Here is a 21692-nt window from a genome sequence, read left to right on the forward strand (position 1 = left end):
TGCAAGGTTAGAATGATAGGGGATGCCACAGAGGGGCATGTATGTACCTGATGTTGCAGTCTGTGGAGGTGGTCCTGAGATAGGCGGGACTTTGCAATGAGAAGAGCTGAAGTACCAAAAAACCTCAGATTTGAGTGTCCAAATGTGCTGAATCTCTTCATAGCCTAGAGGGGAGTTACACATGGATCCTAAATCTGATATTATGGTACTAAAGTCTTTACTTGCTTGGCTGAGCATGTTGGTTTAACTTAACCTGGTTTTGGGGAACAACTGTTAAGCTTTGTTTCAGTTGCCTTGAAGTAATTACGGTTGCAACAGTGTATGTGTGAATTTTCAAGAAAATGTTCTCATTTACTAATATGTTATGGGTGAATTAGTGTCCTAAAGCTTTCTGTGTTTAAGTAGACTGCTAGCAGATATGATCTGGAGCTGCCCTTGGCTGCTCTGTAGACTTTTAATTATTATCTTTGGTTACTGAGCCATTCTCCTCATAAGGGATGGGAAAAGGAAGCAAGATACTACATTTCACTCTAGAAACAGGAAACTTTGGGTTGGGTTGTTTTAAAAATCCTACATCCAGAAACCTGATTTTTATTAGGAATGCTTAGAAAGGGAATTATGGTTCTTCTAGTAGAAGTAGTTGCCACGTAGTAGGCTGCACTGGTATGCCATGACACTGAGGGAGGCCATTCTTCCCCTCTACTTGGTACTGGTGAGGCTCCACTACTACCAGGAGTACTGTGTCCAATATCAGTCCCTCCATTGAAAAAGTGGAGCAAGTCTGGTGGAGAGCTGCCTGGGAGGGGAGGAGGCTGGAGTATGTTTTGTGAAAGGTGAGGTTAGAGATGCTGGATTTGTGTAGCCTGGAAGAGAAGGCTAAGGGGAGATCTAGTTGCTGTCTCAACTGTACAGTGGGTGATAGCAGACAACATAGAATCAAATTTCTCTTGGAGTTGCACAGTCTGAGGGTGAGAGGCAGGGGATACACGTTACAGCAAGGGAAATTACAGTTAAACGTAAGGAAGAAAAATTTCCCAGTGAAGGTGGTGAAGCAGTGGAACAAGCTGCCCGGAGAGGCTGTAGACTTGTCTTTGGAGATCTATAAAACCTGATGGAAAGCTGAAGTGTTTCTGTGAACTGATCTGTCTGGTTGTAATTGAAGAGGTGAATAAACCAGCAAACTAAATTATGGTTCTATTGCAGAGGAAGTATGCAAGGAGGTAAGTATATATGAGATATTGCTATATCTCATATGCTATTAAGAACAGCTCTGAGTGTTTTTTGGTTTTAAGCTGCTGATCTGGAGAATTCTGCCATACTCCTGAGCAGGTTAGTGGCCTGTACTTGAGAAGAGTTTTCCATGCTTCTAGTCACTCTTACCTTTTGAAGAGTAAGTTACTGAAGGGCTAATGAATTGATTTTAACAATATTTTTTCTTTGCCAGCGTTTCTGATTTCTCTTTAAAACCTCATATATCTTTGCGGAATAGAGTTAGCTCAAGTTAATTGCTGTACCTAGTGATAAAAACTTATTGGGTACTTTTCAAAGTAAGCATTTCCTAGGGTGCTGTCTGTGCAGTTGCAGTGGATGGAGATGTATTAATGCTGGCTTCCTGGGTTTTGTAGGAGATTCCAAAGTTGAATCTTTTGGTGCCTTAATGTAGTTGTTTCTTTGGGCATTGTGGTTTTGTATCAATATTAAAAAAAAAGATGGACTGAGCTACAGTTGCCACAAAATGCTAGTGACAGAAAGCTTGCTCTCCTTTTTCATCCAGCACAGGAGAGTCTGTATCAGCTGTTTCAATGTCTGAGGACTAGACATCAGATTGAATCACAGTAGCTTAGTCTTATTCTGAGACAGATGGATGTGATATTAGCGAGAGGGAGAAAGTCTGTTGACAACTGGTGTCACTACCATGGAGATCAGTTGTCTGAGTTTGTTGCTGTACTGAGTTATGGAGATATGGCTCCAATTTTATCCTTTTGGTTACGTGGACTGAGCATGGTACCTGTATTTGCATCTGCTCTAAATTATTGCAGGAGGCTGCAGCTGAGGACGTTAACTGCAGAGTGCATGTGGATATTAGGCATAAAGTGAGATTTTTTTTTTTTTTTTTCCCAGCTGGCTGTTACAGGAGAGACTGGTGCACCATGTAATTCACACCCATTTGTCTGCCTGATTTTAATGGGCCTGGACCTGTTGTGCAAAATGTTCTAGGCTAAAGCCTAGTTTGGGTTAGCTTAGAGGTGGTCCCTGTTTGGAGAAAATATAGCTACTGTTGGTAGTCAAAGGAAATACTGAATTGTTCAGCAAAAATGTTGAGAGAGGCAGACTTCTAAGTCCTCCATATCTAACTTCTGGCTGTTAGGCTGAACGTGTCTTCTGGATACTTTTGACGGCTGCATTTTGCCTTGGCAAGAAGGGGAATGGTGCCACAGGTGAGACGAATTCTGCCTTGCTGCCAAATACCATTTGCTCCCAGCTTCTGTGCAACAACTGCCACCCACTATCTGTCGGGGCAACAGTAGCCTGACTCTGTATTTGAGTCAGCAACAGCTGTTTTCTGCTTTCCCAGCTTTTGCAGAAGTAACAGCCTGGCTCTCTGTGTTAGCAGCAGCAGTTGTCCCTTCCAGCTTCGCTGTGTAACAACTGCCTGGATCTCTGCAGCAGGTGCCGGAGGAGCATTTTCAACAGCAGCTGCTGCCAGATGGGGAAGTCAGCTGCTTTCCTGTGATGTGGAGGTAGCCTAAAGCCTGGGCTGTTGAGGTGGGGGGTCACAGAGGGTCTCAAAACTCAGATCCAGCTGTTACGGCTGCTGGGGTCAGACCACCCTGCAAGGGATTTAGAAGACCAAGTCTGTCATCCTGCATTATAGCTTTCTGGAAGCAGTTCCTAGGTTTGCCTTGAATGCCTTGAAGTCTGTCTGCCCTCTGACTTTTCTCCTACTGAATTGTTTCCTCAGTGGCTACTTTGCTTCTTTTATGTAATAGTGATTAAGGTTACTGTGCCAGTTAAGTAGGACCCCTAATGGCTAGCTGTGAATCTTTCCAAGGGTAAGCTCTCCATCACTAAGGTGATGGTTAATCTGCGAAGCTACCTGAAAAAAAATTGGAGAAACACTCTGAAATTTTATTATATGCAAATCTAAATCTGTCTGGTGGAAACACCTGGCCTAGAAAAGCAGGATGCTAAGAAAGTTGTTTTAACATTCAATAACTTTGTCTTCATAATCTGATTTTATGCATTCAGTGCAAAGCAATAGTTTTCTCATCTTCATGTTAATTTTCCTCTTGTGTGGTCTGAAAAACCCACAGAAGAGACTGCACAGTCTCTGGAGCTGCTGTGAAGGGCAAAAATGCTATCCTAGCTTTAGAGGAAATGCAGAGAGGAGGAAGAAGAGGAGGAACTTGTTCTAACTTTTCTTCCCCTTTGTCCTTCGAAAAAAATTCTTCTGTTTCTTTTTGATGTGTAAAAAGTTTACACATCAAGTGAGCCTTGAAGGTTTTACCTTTACTGTGGTGGTTTGTTTCTTTTGGTTTGATGACTTAGAGGATGTGCTGGCTGTTGGTTGAATTGAGAGTTAGTATTCCAGTAGGAATTTTCTTCTAAAATATTTAATGCCTTTTAATAAGTAGGTCTCATGAAAATAAATCTGAATACAATCTGTGAATAAAAAAGATCCCAGCAATTATCACTTTACTTGCTTATAATAACATTGCTTATAATAAATAGTAACAAAGATGTGTTTTTGCATCTTTGGAGCTCATTTACTTTGTATTTTGAAGGTGTGTTTTTTCCTTCTGTTTCTGTGCAAATTTAACGTGATTTTTTTTCTTTTTTCCTATTCAACTATTTTTTTTGTTTGTTTCTTGCTTGGGTAGAATGAAAGGTGTAAAAATGAGCAAAAAATCAATAGTAAACCACGTGACTTTTAGTCTGCCTTCCTAGATAAGTTAAGGCATATAGCCTTATGGTGCCCAGGTGTCCCCTGGGCTCATACCAATTAAATTATTCCAAATTTCCTGAAAATACAGCCAGGTAACATGGAAAGAAGTCCATCAAAAGAAGCTCTTCTAAATATTCTGGCTCTAGGAAAAGCTTAAGTCAGCCCTTGCAATTATGGATGAGTGACAAAGCCGTGAGGATCCAGACTTTATTAATTTTGTTGTTCACAAAACCTGCTGGTTTCCTGCATGTGTTTCCGTAAAGGAAACAAAGGCAGAAGCAGGCCGGGTTGTTCTGGGACTAATCTGCCACTACAGAGTCCTTGACATCACGTCATGCTTACCAGTGAGGGACTACCTGTCTTGTATGCTTAATTTCTTAGAGAAAATTAAAGACATGCAAACTACATGATTTTCTTGAATTTATCTTGCATGGCGTGATGCAGTTAAAAGGAAGCAAACTTTAATTTTACTTGGGTTTTTTTTTTTGTCTTACTGATGGAGTATGACTTGAGGCAGGGATTTGTATGTGCTAGTGTGTAGTGTCTGTTGAAATATTATTCTGAAGACTCCTAGTTTGCTGCAACTGCGACGTTGACAGGGTGTTGAGGAAGATCTTGGAATGTCTGTTTTGTGGTTACATTGGTAAGTAGCACTCATTCATTCATTGTTGTCATTCAGAAAAGTTTGTTTTCTGTTTTATTGACAACTAGCAAAAGTAATCCATCTGGAAAGTGAAAACTTAATTTTAGAACTCAAAATCAAATGTTAAAAGTGATTGTAATAATAGTCCCAGGGTTTTCAACAAAACTCCGTTTTTTTTGGGTATTAAGAATTCTGATGTTTTTGGTAGTTTTTACACCTGTCCGTTCCTGTTACCCAATGAATCTGCATTGCAAAGAGAGCAAGAGCAGGGTTCTACTTTAGTTTGTGAATCGCCAGCAAGATGATTTAGGAAGGATGCAGACATACAAGTGAAATAGTTGCCTAATTACACTCTGCCTCCACTGTGATGAGTTTACTCCTTTTGCTGAGTGCTCTGGCAGAAGGGTGAGCTAATTTTGTTTAGTTTATCTCAAAATAAAAGTAAGCCAAAGTGAGCTGAATAGCTCTGTGGTTAGTATGGGTTAAGAGTGTGCATATGGACAGTTGCAAGTCAGCTGAGCTGCGGGGGTGCTATGAAGAGGGGGCAGCTGAAACTGGTGTTTGAGCTCTGAATTCTAGGTACCCTCTCCTTGACTTCATCTGCCCAGCCTGGGGTTGAAAACAACATTGTTGGTCAGGTTCTTATTGTAGGGTGGGACACAACTTAGTTTTTAGAAAACTCGTACAGAGTTTGCAGGACTGATAAATGAGGAATAGTAACTATTTCTGTGATGACCAGATTTTAAAGTGTATTTCACTTAACCGTAAACAGAACCTCAGACTGTCACTCCTGCAAAACTTTTTCTCAAAAGTAAGACTACTTTGCAGAAAAGCTGTCAACATCAATTTCAGTGGCAGGTTTATGGTAGTATGAACCCCCCTGTGATTTCAGAAATTATAAACTCAAGCCCTGCACTCCTCAAGCTTACCTGGTGTAACCTTTGCATTTGCTAGGGAATGTGTTAAAGTGTTGTCTCATTTTTAACTTCAGAAGTAACTGTAAGAAGTAATTGAAGAGAAGGCAAAATGATACTTCTGAAGAGCAAAACTGTATTCTAAAAAAAATATTTAGCACTCTCAATGCTAAGTGGGTGAAATTCAGTATTAACACAGCATGCTGTGAGCAATGGAAGAAATTCTACCTTGTTCCAGAGAGAATCAGTCTGGTCATGAGAGCATTGTGGATCAATAGAAACTGCTGCCTCCCCTCTGTAGGCAAAGAAATCTCTAAAATGCCTTCTTGTGATTCTCGCAGTCCTCCAGACTGGTCCATTTTGTGTAGACATACTGTGTGTAATGCTTCGTAAGTGTGGAATTCTTCAGCGTTGAATTTGGGAGGAGAGAATTGGCTTAGAATTTCTCTGTGATTTCTACTTTTTATTTCTTTGTTGTAAATTGGAAGAAAAGTCAGAGCATGGAAAATGTATGACCTGATGGCTTTTTATGTCTTGGGAGAGAAAAAGTGTCTGGTTTTGTGCCTAGCACCATTTTTTCTCTTATCACATAAAGGAAAACAGGACTATATCTTTGGAATCAGGAAAACTGATGTTTGCTGCAGCTATCTAACTCTGTATTATTACTGTTAAAAGGTTGGATTTTTTAAATGTAGTTTTATATAAACTTTATATAAACCTCTTTTCATATAACTGTGTGGTAGAGCAGAAGCAGCATGATTATGTTTCAGATCTTGTAAAAGTCTGAACTCCTCTTGTGTGCTTGAATACAGAACATAGCTTTGATTAGGATGAAAGATAAATTCCAGAAAGAAACTTAACTGTTTCCATTTTTCCCCTCTGGTGATATATATCTGGTATCCTTCGATGTGAATGGTAGCAAATATGTGGCAGAATGAATAGCAATGCTCTGTCTGCTGAAGTTGAATAGATGAAAAGGTATGGGTATCAAAAGAAGAAAGCAGGATGCTGCATCAAGGTTTCTGCTGAGCAGAGGTGCTCTCTTGTATTTGGAGTTAAGTTCAATTTACAATACCATTTTGTGGGATGTTATCACTACTTTAATAATGCTATTGGATTATATTTCTTGAACTAGATAAAGCCAGAGTACAGGGCTAGAACAACATGCAAGTGTTTTGTCTGAAAGGCAAATGTAAATGTTTCATTATATAGTCTTTATTTTAAATAGTTTCACAAGGGTTGCTCATTTGTACACGCAGTAGTAAGTTGGCACTTTGACAATCAAAAATTTGTATTTGCCACCTTCTTTTCCTCTTATACTGCACTGTGTAACACCCAGAATGAGTAGGGGTGTAAGATGATGGTGGAGGCAGTAGGGTTTATATATGTGTTTCTGGCTTTAGACAAAATATTTGAGCCATTCCAAACATCATTTTAAGTATTAGGTATTTTTGTGCTCTCTTTTAAGTATGTTTCAGTTTTGAACACAGAATTCTCAAAACACCTTCATGAGACAGCACTATTGTCCTAATTTTACAAATAACTACTTTGTCTTGCTTTCCTAGGTGTCTTGCTCAAGGTTACACAAGAATCCTCTGGTGGAACAGGGAATTATATCCAAATGTTTGATATTTAAAACTTGAAATCTGATTTCTGGATTACCCTCTCCTAACAGAAATGAAAGACCTATATCTTTCCTGTCATTCAGCTGAAATTAATTAAATTATGATTACTAATACTCTGATTTGATCAATTCTTTTAATTCTGTTTACTGCTTCTTTTTCTTTTTAGGCATGTACTGGTATTGAAAATATTGATGAAGCTATAACGTTGCTTGAACAAAATAACTGGGATTTAGTGGTAAGTATTCTAAGAAAATGACTTCATAGATCAACTTCATGTAACAGTGGCGTGCAATCTTGCCAAGACAGCTGTTATCTTTATTTCAAATTTGGGTGTATCTTTTATGGCTGGGGCAAGCAGGTTATATGCAGACTGTTTCCGGTCTGTTAAAGCCTCATTGCCAAGTTAACATGATATTGAGTTGTACATACTCTGGTATACTCTGATTGTCTTCGAGCCCTTTTGTTTTGTTTCTTTTCCTTTAAATCAGTGTTTCATATTGTGTTTAGTTTCTTTTTTGGTTAATTGTATGCATAATTTTGTAAGTAGTATTCTTAAGGATAGCATTTTTAGAAGACATCTTGTGTATACACACAAGATTTTCGAGGATTTAGGTGTGGAAGGAATGGAAGGTACCACTTCAATCTTTCATATGCTTTTAGTTTAAAAATAACATAGTTACTCATCTATTGTTGATTCAGAATTGAGTCAGAGGTTAAGGCTATACCTTATTTAGATTTGGTGTTGTGCAGACACAAACAAAAAAACCCAACAAACTCATCTTAAAAAACCCCACCTATCATCTAGTTTGTAACAAGGTTCAATTTGCAGAGAAATAGGAGGAAACCAATAAAACAAGCAAAAGAGTCTTAGATGTTTTAAGACTCTGCATAGGATTGTCAGGATAAATAAAGAAACCATTAATCCAATTTCTTAAGATTTAAAAGTGTGAGAAGAAAATTAAAAAGCAAACGATCTATCTTTAAACTGTAATCCCTTTGATTTCCTCCTTTTTTTTTTCCTTGTCCAAATGAGTGATCTTTGGACCAGTCCAAATTATCAAAAAACTATTTAAAAAAATAAGTCAATTAGATTTTCCAAAATATACTGGGGATACAGCTTCAACTGTCTGCCACATTGTGTTTCCAGCATATTGTTTAGAGTGTTCTCTATGTTTTAAAAACTACAAACTAAGTATCAGAGAGTTTAGGGTGGGGTTTTAAACTGAGTTTGTAGAATGAATATTCTGTTTCTTTTAAGGCATAATGATTAAAATGACGTGTAATATTGTAACCTATTGTAAGCAAACACTATGTACCCTAAACACTTGAAACTAAATGTTTAAAGTGAATGGCGGCCCAAGTATATGGAGTCTTTCTTTTGCAACATGTCATGGTGTAAGCAGGAATGAGATACCAATGAGCAAAAGGGAGCCCATCTGGTCAGTGTCTTCTAACAGAAAAAAACAAATGTATGGTGCCAAAGTGGTATAGTTAAAAACATATTTTGTCATAGTAGTTTGTTGTGACTTAGTGTGGGCTGTTTTGAAAATAGAAGTGTTTATGGAAAAGCAAGGAATAGCCTTATGCATTCTGTTTAGGTTGTAAAGTTTTCAATACAGTGCATTAAATCAGTTGGATATGGTTTTGTGGGATTTGTAGATTGTAGAGTAAATGCTCACAGGTGTGGTTGAATGAGAGAACTGTGATTAAAAATGTTAAGAACAACTATGGGAATTTGTTTTGATTTTTTTTTTTTTTTTTTCCTTTTGTGACTCTGGAACGAGCAGGAAGGGAGACTGAATTATTTAAAGCTACAAGAATGGCTATGAGAATAGTTTTAAATACTTAATTTTATTAGTGATGATTAAATGATCTAGAAGTAGAATATAGTGGGGGAAGAAGCAATGACCCAAAAATGCAAGCTTAAAGAAGGCATAGGGAGAGTAAGAAAAGGAAGAAAATTAGGCATGTAAGAGGTACTTCAGAAAAGTACGTAGTTCTTGAAACTAAACAGAAGATGAATGAGAGGAGTGTCTATGAAAAAGAAAAGGTAAGTTGTGAAAGAAAAGGAGTTTGGGAGAGTAAAAGTGAAGAAGATGCCCTAAGGGTCTGTCATTAGTAGGACACTGGCTTCTTTTTATTAAAAGCAGACTTCTTGTAAAAAAAGGAGTGAAAACCAAACCATGCTAATCTAACAGGGAGTTAGAATCAGAAGAGTGAAGAAAGAGAAGACGAAAGAAACGTGAATGTAAGAAGAAAAGGAGTTGTTAGCTTGAGAGAGAATCAAACATCTCTTTGTTAGGCAAGGGATTTTAGCATTTCAAAAGTTGAAACAGTACATGAAAAAAGCCTCGTGACTTATGAGAAATGTAGCATGTTTTATTTTAACTTTAAAAGTGTGTGGTCTGTGTGTGGTGGTTTTTTTTGTTTTGTTTTTTAATACCTCTGATTCATTAGTTAAGTACAGATTCAATGCCAAGAAATCGGGGAGGAGGAAAGGCTTTGTTTTGATTAAATCAAAAGGTCTTAGGGTTTTTTAGGAGAGATGAAAAATTTAGAAAATCCTTTTGCTTGGCACTAAATATTTCATTCAGTGCAGAGCAAAACATTTTTTTTTTTTTTATTTGTAAGAAAAACATGATTTGTAGGACTTGGTTCACAAATTGTGAAGACAGTAGTGAAGTAGTAGTGATTTTGGTAAGGGTTCCTCTATTATCCTTTGACCTCCAATCTGTTAGGTAAATGAGAACAACATCATTTCTCTCTTCTCAAATCTCACTTTGTTTTCTGCCTCTTATTCAGAGTCTTGTTTCCAGTTCAAGTTTCTGATAAATGTGACATGTAGTAGTAAAATATAGTCATACTGGTGTTCAGGGGTTTTTTTTGTTAAGATGTTGATTCTTTTACTTCCATGATTTCGACAGTAAAATCAGAACTCTGTATTTGATCAGGAAAGCTTCTGTAAGGCACCCAGGGTAATATGAAGTAGAGAGCTAAGCAAGTCTGGTTAGGATGTGATCAACCTAAGTTCAGGGGCACTTCTGCAGCACTGAGATAAAAAACAGAAACATAAGTTAAGGAAATTCTTGTCTTGAACAGATTGCTTACTTGTTCTTCATTTAGGCCGTCTGTATCCCAGTTGTATTTTCCTGTTTGGGAAAAAAAGTCATGCACTATCAGAGGCTGTGCTAGGGACTCAGGTTAAAGATTCCCTTGAACACCTGTTGCTTCTTGAACTCTGAGACTCAGCTCAAGGATGCTGTTATTTCTCTGGGACTTCTACTGAAACAACCAAGAGCAAGTAGTTCTGGTGAGTTGGAAAGCAGAAGGATCCCAAAACAGAAACAGTGACGTAGGCTGACAGAGACATACATCAGAATGCATAGGGACAGCAGAGGTTATATAGTTCACAAAACAAGTTTCTAATGTCATGCTGCAAGTACTGTGTTTTTGTGTAAGCTTTTTTGAGGTTTCTTTGTTTGCACTGATGCAGTATTCCTGCTCCTTATTTTCTGCATACTTTTTTTATTTTTCTGGTCTTGCTAGTAGATTTTAGTATCAAGGGTTAAAATGTCACCAATGTCTTTCCTGTTACTTCAGTGACTGTTACTGTGTTTTGTATCTTTCGGACGTTTGGTCTTACCCTTAAACAAAGCCAAACCTGAGTGAAGTGTAAGGAAATCCTTTCTTGGTTTAGTTTTTCTAATAGCCACTTATGTTTTGTATTAAGAATTCATCTGAATTATTTTTTCTTTTCAGTTTGGAACTGAAACATCTGCTTCCTATTTTTTTTAACTTTTAAAGATTACCCACCCCCGATTAGAGGTCTTCATGTCTATTCCTCTGCATGGGATACTTTAAGACAATATAAACCACCATTTGTAACTAAATAAATCAGATTTAAATGTCTCAGAGTTATATACGTTTTACAGTGTTCAAATCATGTTTTTAGATGTTTGAAGTGATATAGGAAACCGTCTTTCATAAATGTTTGGTTGCTAGGCTTTGTTGAAGTGCTTAAAATCAAATTGATCACAAGAGTGTTGCAGAGGAATTCATATGCAGTAATAGTGTATGAACTGCTTGGTGGGATCATGAAGACTAATCTTGCCAATAATTAGTTTCCCACTGTTGCATATGACTTGGCCTTTGTGGTGGTCTGCTGCATATATAGCAGCTTAGACTTTTTTCTGTATTGGAACATTGTAGCCTAATTACTAGGCTTATTATAGGTTGGGTGATGAAATGTTTCAGATGCTCTGTGAGATACAGAAGATCAACACAGATAATATAATGATCTCTTCAGGCCTTCATCTTTATGAAACCATTCTGCAATAAATACATCCAACTCTCTTAAGCCTGCCAAGATTGCTGATCTGTTATTTCCTGAGTGTCATTTCTTCGAGCTCTATTAATTTACAATAATTTTTAACATCTGAGGAAGCAGAAGTTAGGAATTTCTGTCTGTTGTAAAGTCTGATGGTTTCATAGCTTGCCCATTTAAATTAGGGCCTTCTGTTTTGGCATTTGAAGGTAAGGATGACAGTATAAATGTATTTTAAACTTTGTGTAAAAACAATAAAAGTATGAAAAATCCAAACTATGTGTCTGTTGAAATGTTTCTGATGATGCTTCGTATTTAAAGGAAATGACCCATTAATGCAAGAATCTATAATCTACTTATGCAATATGGACCTATGAGGTTTTTACATAAGTGATGGCATTTTGTTTTCCTGAAATCAAATGCTTGCATCTGTGCATGAAACCCAGTCTCCTGTACCTCTCATAGATTTAATGAGAAACTCAAATCCTTCATATATAGCATGACTTTATGTCCTGTACTGGTAATCAAAACAGGTTTTTTGAATGAAAAGCAGGACTCACCATGTTTAATTTTCTACTTTTTCCAGTATGGCCATTTCCATTCTTACTCCTGTTCATTGGTTTAAAATTGGTTTTATTTCATGTCTTGTCTAATAGACACTGTAATGTGGGTACTGCTTTACATCACTAAGAAGGAAATACATTTCATCAAAATAAAGGCAGGGGAGTTATCCCATATTCACTTCACTATAAATGTGTATAATGATTGTTAAAAAAAAATTGTTTTTTATTTTCAAAATATATTCTTAAAATGATCTTTGTGCTTCCCTGCTATACTTGGCTTCGTTATTCTGTGTTCTGGTATAGGCTCAAAGCACAGTATAACTTCAGTAAAACCAGCAGTTTAGTGCACCTGGAAATGTGATGGCTTGCAGTTCCTGTTGTACACAGCTTCCAAGAGCCATCTGACAAGAAGCATTTCTGTAGCTTGGAAACAGAAATTGTATATTTTGAACATCTGTTTTTATAAAGCTTCAGCTCTCAACTATAGTTTTTTTCTTTTGAATGGGTAACTTACACAGAAGATGAAGGTTTTTAAAACCTCTTAAAAAATAGTTATTTGTCAGACAGGAATTTTTAAAAATATAAGTACCTATTTTATTTATATATTTATATTTACTTCTATGTAATGGTGTCTTTTGGAAAGAAAGAAGTAAAAAAACCCTAAAACATCCAAACCAAAAAATTGAACTGAGAAAAATACTAAGGCTTTGCAATTTTTCTTTTTTGTTTCTGTTGGAGGTGCCAGTTTAGATGGGATTCCTAGGCAGGAAATGGGCCATTGGCTTTTGACAATTATCAATGATCTGTTATTTGTATTTTTCATTGCTTTTTAACCCTTAATTTAGGGGTTTTTTTATAATGTGTAGTAAATCTCAGTACAAGTTGGTAAAAACTAATACACTAACAATGTCTTTTGTCTTTTTTTCTAACTGGTTTGCCCTGCAAAAGCTTTGATGTGGTATCTCTTTGTATGTTTTTTTTGATGGATTTGAATTAGTCTGCCTCCAGAAACTAGGTGATTAATTTAAGTTTGGCACATGGCCATTTCTTTCCCTTAAATGTGGGCCAGCATTGTCATATGTTTAGCAGCTCTCTTGTTTCATTCCAAGTGGGCTGTATTTCAGTGGCTGGAGAATCAGGACTACACATTATGGTGATCATGTTCATCACATTGGCCCCTTTTATCTTGTATTGTTGACCTGCTGTTTCCTTTACTTCAGAGTTGCAAACTGAATATGGCACACCTTTGACAGCACTCACTATGGGTCTAGTGAGATGGCCATGGTGTGCTCCTCTCATTAGGTCTAGATCTGAGGGATTTTCACTGTTAGGAACAGGGGCTTATCTATGTGCTAATAACGTTCTCCTGTGGTCAAATGAATGGTCACATCTGCCTGTTGGAACCAGAGGTTTGTATCCCAGGTTTTTTTGGAGCTTTTAAAGTTTTGTTTTAGACAGGTGTCCTCTTCTGGATCTTGGTGTGCTGTTGAACATGTTATTGTCAGCTCAGTTATTTTATGCTCACTGTTACTGTTGAGTTGCCTGGACAGCATTCCAAATCCTGCTGCCAGCAGAGCTAAGGCAGAAGGAAGCTTTGAGTTAGGTAATGACAAGTAGTGCTGGTGGATGGGCATCCCGCTGGTGCAAGTGTCCTGTGGGCATGGGGCCTGTTCTCCAGGAAATACAGGAATTGCTGGTTTCTTGTGTGTCCAACTGCAGCATTAATCTCTTCTAGTAGGACACAATTAAATTGTATGTGAGCTTTTCTTTTACAAAGGACTACAGAAATCCTTTTTGGAAGTCTTTAACGTACTTTCTGTTAAATTAAGGATCCCTGCTTGCAAAAATGGTTTGATTTCTCATTCCTCGTATTTCCAGCTTTTTGCAGCTCCCAAAGTGACGTTTCTGTGTCTTTGAGTAAGCTCAGGTGCATGCCGTGTATTTTATGCAGCTGGGTGGTAGCGAGGAAGACTAGCTAATTCTTAAAAAAACCTATGATTATTAAATTCATTGTCTTTGAATGCCTTCATCTCAGGTAAAACAGATGTTTCCTTTTTGTATATTTTCTACATTGAAGACAATATGAAATGGGAAGATCTATAGACAATTGTAAGCATGGCTTTCCATATAGATGTATGCACATTCATATATTTAAAAAAAAACCAAAACAAAACCAAACCAAAATGCCACCACTAATATACGTGGAGGAAATTAATGGTTTTTTACTTGCAGAATGCAGAATAGGAGTGCTGCTTTGTCACCTCAGTGTGCTTCAAGGAAGGAAGATTACCTCTGCTAGCAGCAAGGTAGCCCAGTATTTATGGTCCTAGCAAATCCAAACTGCTTTCTTCTGAGACTTTTAATAACGGCAATAGTTGATACCTCAGGTGATGCAGGAAAGTGTTCAATGTATTGTCACTGTGACAGTCATTTCATGTGACTTCAATGAGAGCACAGATTGCAATTGATCCTGTTGTGTCTGCATCAGTCTTGGTCTGTTGCCTGCAAGTGGTCTGTTAGACATCAGAAAGTGGTTACAGTTTGAAATAAAATGGAGCCAAACCCAGTAAAAATGTCACATACGTGTTCTGACACATGCAAGCATGGAAACAAACATACTGAAGGGAGAATAGAAGTAGCAAGTATCTAACTTGTGTGTTCTAAACTGTTGATTGTTTTGAATAGAACTATTATTTTATTACCTATGTTGGTCCCTTGGATTTTTTTTTTTTTTTCCAAAAAGCTTAGGTGGTCTTTGGATTTGTTTTCTTGTTTGGATGACCCTTTGCTCTTTCAAAAGAGGTTGAGAAACACTGCTTGAATTATGTTAACGTTGCCATATCTTGTGATTTTTATGAGGAAACCCATGAAAGTGGTAATCAATGTTGTAGCTACTGATATTGTGTAAATATCCAACAATCTCAAGTTTCACAGTGTTCCCCCTGTAAAGAACAAGGCTGGGAAGGGGGCAGGCTCTGGTTTGTCTGTAGAGAAAGATTGAAAAACTGAAATGAATTGTTTTCCTCATCTGTAGTCTGCTATCCCAAAGCTTTATTAGATTCTCATGGATATTGTGTGGGACTATTCAGGTACAAAAAAACCCTCTCAAAATGCACTTTACCCCAACAAATAATAGCTAAATTGTTTACTAGACCCAGAGGGGTGTTTGGTTTCTAAAGGTTATTTCTGTCTTTTTATTTTTTGGTCCTAATGCAGGTAAATGTGTAAGAAATGCAAACTCTTCTTTCCCCACCCCTGAGGAAACTACTGTGTTTCCTTATCAGGACAAAGCCTTGTCTGAGAAAGATTGTTTGGAAATTTGGTGAAAACGGTTTTAATTTCTTTAAATTGCTCCTCTGCTGAATCATGGTGCTTATTTCACAGAAGTCTTGACAGCCTCAGAGCTTGGGAGGACTTGAGCTTTCATTGTGGAAAACTGGTGCTGTGCAGTGTCATTCCTGTCTCTATTTTCAAGGCACTGCTACAATATTAACATCATAAAATTATTTGTTGGTGACTAAATGTATTTAAGGCTTATTTTGGTCTACCATGTTTAAACAGATTGAGGCCAAGGGATGTGCAGTTTGCAATGTTATGGAAACCATGAATTAGGGTTAAATACATGAAATATTTTGTCCTTCAATTCGAAGGCAGTCCTTTGGGAGGATGAAAAAACTCTTAAGGAGTTAGGGATTTTTTTTATTCAAGGCAGTTAAGAGTCATGGCTTTAAACATATGTTTTCTTTAGTGCTGTTTTATATATGCTTTTCAGTTTTGTTAATTCATCAGAAGGGACTAATTCTCACTTTGCTGATTGAAGGAAGGTGTAATGAGGTATGTATCTTTCCCACAGGGTAAAACTGGTATAGCTTGAACAAAGTGTCTTCTAGATGAACACCCTTTTGTTCCTGTTACACTGAAATAATTCTCCAGTATCTGTGAAGAAATCCTTATCTTTCGCTCCTTCACAATTTTAGCAAATGTAATGGTTATCTTGCAATATAGTAGATAGTTTTCTAGACACTAAGGGGTTATGTTGATCTGAAATAGTTTATTTTGGTTTATAACTATTGATTTTAATTTTTCTAATAGAAAAAGCCTGCTTTATTCACTGGAGTATAACAAAGGGATTTTGATTATGTTTTTTATATCCATGGTGCTGTGATGAAGCATTTGAAATTTTAATATCTGGCCAGAGAGTGGAGGAGATGTTTAGGTAAAACTTTGCTGTCAACATTGTAAAGTGAAGTGAGTTGTGCCTCTCATTTCCAAGTAACAGAAGGAATTTAGTTACTTAAGATATAAGCTCCTTTACTTAAATTTTTCTTGCATAGTGAACAAACAAGCAGTGGGACTAATAAACTTAGATTTCGGTTCATGGAAAAAGACTCCCTTTTCTTGTAATAAATAGTTTTGTGTTCTGAGAGTAATCAAAAAGCGGTACCCAAGATCACACTAGTACCTGATAGTATTGCTGTAGCTATATGTATGGCTTACCCACCTGCCTTACCTTTTACAAATACTTATTTTCAGAGGCTGGTACCTCTGTAGTGGCAATTTCTGTGAAGATTGCTTAGCATTAATTTGTCCTGAGACATTCCAATTTAAGAGCATATTTCTAGACTATATTAATAGTGAAGTGGTTGGTAATGAAGTTACTATAAGTAGTTTGTAGTAAATTACTCTGTGACTAGTTGAACTGAAAATTGCATACATCTTATAAACGTGTGTTTGACAACTTAGTTTGTCGTGGAGTCATGCTGGGAATGTATGAGTAGGAGAAAAATGAAGTAAATTATTTAATTTATGAACCAGCATCTGTGCCAATACTGTGACTATTTTGCAAGTGAGCCTTAATTGTGAAAGATTTTACCACAGAAGCTAGGAGTCATCTAGACCCGCCAGGCTTTATAAGCAGAGTATTTTAAAAATGGATTTACTTATATTACTCTTGAATATCTTAACAGTTCTGTCCTAATTTTGTTTAAATAAACTCTTTAGCTGGTCCTGGAAGACCTGCATTGCTGCAGTGCCAGCAGTATAGTGTAGGCTGTTGAGAGGTATAAGGAGAAATACTGTGGGACAAATTGTAAGTTACGTACTTTGGCTTGGTGTTTTCTGGTTTCCAAGCTTTTAAGCTAAATCTTGCATCATTATTCTTTTATTATGGATTAGTGATAAGGCAGTCTGACTGCTGTTAGGGTAATTTGAAGCTCTGATATAAGATATTTCATGTTGTTACAGCTTTTCAGTGAAGGTGCCTTAGTCTGTAGGCAGTACTTCTAGGACATTTTGAATTACCTTATGTCATGAGATTTCATCCCTGGTAGTCCTTGATAAGAACTAGGATGTTATAACAAGTTATTTTTAAAAATTACTATTTTTATAAGACTGAACAAAAAGTATGTTGTCATGGGATAGCCATCCCCAACTTGTGTATGTTAGTGTGTTGTTCAAATTTACATAAAATAGTCAGGAGAGGGGTAGAAATGTGGGAGTTCAGTACACAGATATTTTTTCAGGCATAGCCTTTGTTTTATCTGTCTCTCCTGCTGTCTAGCTTAATATTTCAAAGAGTAACAAAATATGTTTTGATATCAAGCATAAGCATTTCTTTCTGTCAAGTTAGAAGGTGAAGCAATATTAGTGTAAAAAGTTGTGACGTTAATGACCACAAGATACATATATGTGTGTCAAAGTAGAGCAGACTTTGGTCTGCATCATGGTCTACTCCTCTCCCTTTCTATATGAATGAGTTTTGAGTGCATAATTCAGAGTAGGTTATTTTCCTTTATTCCTGCAGAAATAGAGTTTCAGCTCAGATAGATACTGGTCCATAAACTTCTTACAAATCTGTTCATGTTACTTATTTTCATTATGCTAAGAAAATGCATCCAGTTATGAATTTACGCTTTGTTTGGGGAATTATGCAGTGACAATATAAAATTAAAGAACTGTTCAAAATGTGGGTTTTTTTTCCCAGGATTATAGAAGTATATCTAACTGTTGAAAGGCTTCCTAGTGCATTTCGGCATGTTGTAGGAACTATAGGAAAAAGTTTGCTGAAGCCACCAAAGAAGTAGGGAGAAATGGGAAACCACATCTAGAGTGCTAATTGTAAACTATTTCAACGCGTGCTCTCTTGCTGATGAAGTGAATCATCTGTATGAATATATTCATGTGGCATTTTTTGATGAAATGTTAATTTTTTGCTTTATTAGCAATTCTATTGTTTTGCAGCTTTTCATGAAGTATATTTGTTGTAAAGAAAGCAAGCTGAAATAAAGCAGAATGCATAGAAGACATTTCATTGTAGTTCAATTACAGCTTTTGGTTAAATTTTAACCACGATGGGGACAAATGTTGGCATTCTGTAAAAACTTTGTGGGTGTAACTTCACGTCTAGCACTTGGAAATACTTTGAGACTTGCAAAGCTGGGGAAATGCCAGCAAGTATAACACAAGCTACAGGAAAAAGCTGACTCATTTCTTTGCCTTGAGAAGCCTGCCAAAGATAACAAAGGTAGAGGTTGCTTCTGTTACTACTGGGCCACAATTAGTAATTTTGAAATTTAAATATTATTATATTCATTTAAAAATCCAAAGCGAATAATATTTTTTATAACAAACTCATAGCAGTCATTAGTTGTTAAAGTAGTGGTTTCAAAGTAGCTGTATATGTAGGAAGGTGATAGTGTGTCTTGTTTGTAAAAAGATTCTGGTCTAAAATAATTGGTGTTTATGCAGAAGGTTTTATGGAATTTCTTGTTTAGAATAAGACGTTGCAGACTTGCCTGTACCAGGCAAGATTTGATAGTTGCATAAAGCTGTACAGAAGCCATGTTCCTCTGCTTGGGAATCCCATAATACAATCTTGAAGTCTGGGGGCAGAAAGAAGTGATTGTATTAAAACTGGTTTCAGTAAACCTTTATTAATCCTGATTGAGTGCAGTATTTGACTAATACTTGCAGTGTGTTTCTGTCAGCATCAGTTACTAAAACTTCTGCTGTTTATTCCCAAATCTTCTACTTTTTTTGTTGTTGTAAGCTGATCACAAGAAAAGTCTATGCATAGCCTGTCTTACTGTGATTTCAGGGAACTGGATAAAAAGTATCAGCAGGTCAGAACAAATGTTTTGACACCTCTACATCTGGCATTACCCGTTATTATCAGTTCTGTTGAAAATACAAGCCCAAACTAGTAGTTGCCAAAAAGAAAGTTATTAGGGGAGCATTTTTCAAAACATTTACTGTTATTACTAAAATATATGCCTATAGCAGAACCTGGCAAGTTAGTTTCATTGTAAGAAATACTTCTGTGCTCAAAAGGAAATAATAAATCTTTGCGCTTCTCCTGTCTTGCTTTGCTGTTGTGTATAAAAATATGTTCCTTTGTCACTCAGATTTATAGTTTGGAAGCAATTTAAAATTCACTTTTGCTTTTTCTGCCCTTTCGTGCATGTTTTGTCTCACTAATGCTTTCCTTTATCCCTTATCATTTAATTATTTGTTTTCTTCTCTGGATAACATTTGGTCAGTTTTGGGATTTGTTTCCTTTTTTAAAGTTCCTCATTGTACAAAGCATTTAGAATTTTATCATCCATTAATTTTGTTTGAATAGTAAATAAAATAATGGATTTTAAATCTTTAGGATAAGCAATTTATCACATGAAAGCAACAAAATTAGAGTAAGAATATTGTATTTCAGGGGGAATATCACTGTTAGCCCAAATTAGGAATAGGATTAATTGCAGTGGAATTACAGTTGTAAACACAGTAGTGTAAATGACCCTTTTGATGCTGTGGAAATATATCATAAAATACAACAGATAAGAAATATCTTTTCTAGTGTATTATAGATTGCTAAATGGGGGCCTTTTAGTGTATTTCATTACACTTTTAGCTTTAAAAAACCCCATGTTTATTTGTTTAAGTTCAACAAGTCTTGAGTGATCCTCAAGCAGGATGGATTGATAGCACAGAGGAATACTGGCTGATATTTTCAAAGTATAACTGTTATCTTTTTTTTTATTCTACAGAACTCAAAACCACAATATGTTTGTCTTGTATGTCATCTCTCCCCCTGTAGTGAGGTTTTGTATGTAGGTTTTGGTGTTATAATCACTTGTGTAATCAGAGTGAGATATAAATTAAGATTAAGTGCTGAAGGGGTCAGCCAAATATTCAAATAGGTTTCTATTTGTTTGGTAGTGTGCAACAAAAAAGCAACTGTTTTTGGTTGTATTTCAAAATATAGTCCTAAAAGCTGCTAGCACCTCTTCCTCTAAGATGGTGAGCTGTCCTTCTGCTAATTAGAAAACAGTGTGTGATAAACTTTCTGTATTTGCGATTTGAGAGAAATTGATTTTATATCAAGAAGATAAATATATAGTAAGAAGAAAAGGCAAAATGAGCAGGAAAGACACAAAATGCAGGGCTTTGTTTTTTTAGCTTACCAGATATTTTAAACCAAAAGTAAAATCTATGAGTTTTAGCATTTGGGAAGGAATATAGATTTTTTTGAACATCACAATAATTGAATCCTTGCATCAAAGAAAGCTCTTCCTGAGTTTCATAGAAATAATTACATATGTGGATTATGAGGCTATTACTTAAGTGGAATACAACAGAAACCCCTATAATTTCTAGAAATATGAATGTGTCAGACTTACAGAAATTCAGGGCCTTGGAAGAAAATGCCCCATGAGCTAGTTACTCAATTATATTTCCCTATGACTTTGTGAAACTGTTGATACGGTTTGGTTGGACATCTTCGGGTTTTGGATTAAATCATCTGCTATGGCAGTTCCTGTTACCCTGTGTCTGTCTCATTCCTGTGTTGTGTTTGTTTAATGTAAACCTCAGTTTTTAGCCAAACAAATGCAAAGCTCTGTGTAGGCTTTATTAAGTAGACCGAAGATGGTCTTACTTGCTGTATTCGATGAAACATAAACAAGTCTTTTAAAATTCTGTGAGAGCTGATCCATACATAACCTTGTACTGGTTGCGTTAAGCTGATGTGGTTATTTATCTCAGTGAAACTCATGCAACTTTCACGTGTCCACGGTATTTACATCTCTCTAGCCTCCTCTTCTGAAAGGGTTGTTCTTCCAGCATCATGCTTCTTGAACTTGCTTTCTTTTACTTAAAGATGTGTTTTCTAATAACCTGCTTTAGAAAGTTGATCTTACGTTGTGCTTTGTAAAAGCTCTTGCTTTTCATTGGGATAGAAGTTTGAATGGGGAAAGTTTTAAAAGATCTATATCTAGGGTAGGGTCTGTATCTATCAGCCAAAACCATTGTGTGGTATGGAGATTGGAAAGGAGAGGGAGCAAGAGGTGGCCATGGAGGAAGATCTCCCACCTCACCTATCACAAAAACCTTTAACTGCACTTTTTGCCTGGACTGTCTTTTAACTCTTAAGATAATTCATCTAAACATCACTTTTAAATTCTGCAAATTTAACAGCTACCTCCCATCTGTAGTTCATGAAGAGGAAGGAATTCCCCTCCTCATTTGAATATACAATCAGTATATGTAGACCTCTACTTTTAAGCAATATGATTGGCAAATCCAGTCCATCTTCAAACTTAGTGATAACCATTATTTTAAACTTGAGAGTATAATGTTTGTGCTATCTAAAATACAACAGTTTGTTCAGAATTACTCATAGGACC

The 21692-nt window shown here is 36.5% G+C and overlaps 1 protein-coding gene across 2 annotated transcripts in view; it reads left to right on the plus strand.

Moving 5' to 3' along the window:
- Nucleotides 1-21692, plus strand: part of FAF1 (Fas associated factor 1) — a 172055-nt gene that overhangs the window by 9793 nt on the left and 140570 nt on the right. Inside the window, exons 1-2 of one of the 2 annotated variants that reach the window (XM_074876082.1) lie at nt 2412-2438; nt 7295-7363. In XM_074876082.1, the coding sequence (XP_074732183.1) occupies nt 2427-2438; nt 7295-7363 (81 nt within the window). In that variant the 5' untranslated portion in view covers nt 2412-2426. Of the gene's footprint in view, nt 1-2411; nt 2439-7294; nt 7364-21692 lie in introns of those variants that run through there. The other variant, XM_074876081.1, reaches the window with a different exon arrangement.

Source organism: Strix uralensis, chromosome 8, assembly GCF_047716275.1.
Source record: "Strix uralensis isolate ZFMK-TIS-50842 chromosome 8, bStrUra1, whole genome shotgun sequence".
Taxonomy (NCBI): Eukaryota; Metazoa; Chordata; class Aves; order Strigiformes; family Strigidae; genus Strix; species Strix uralensis.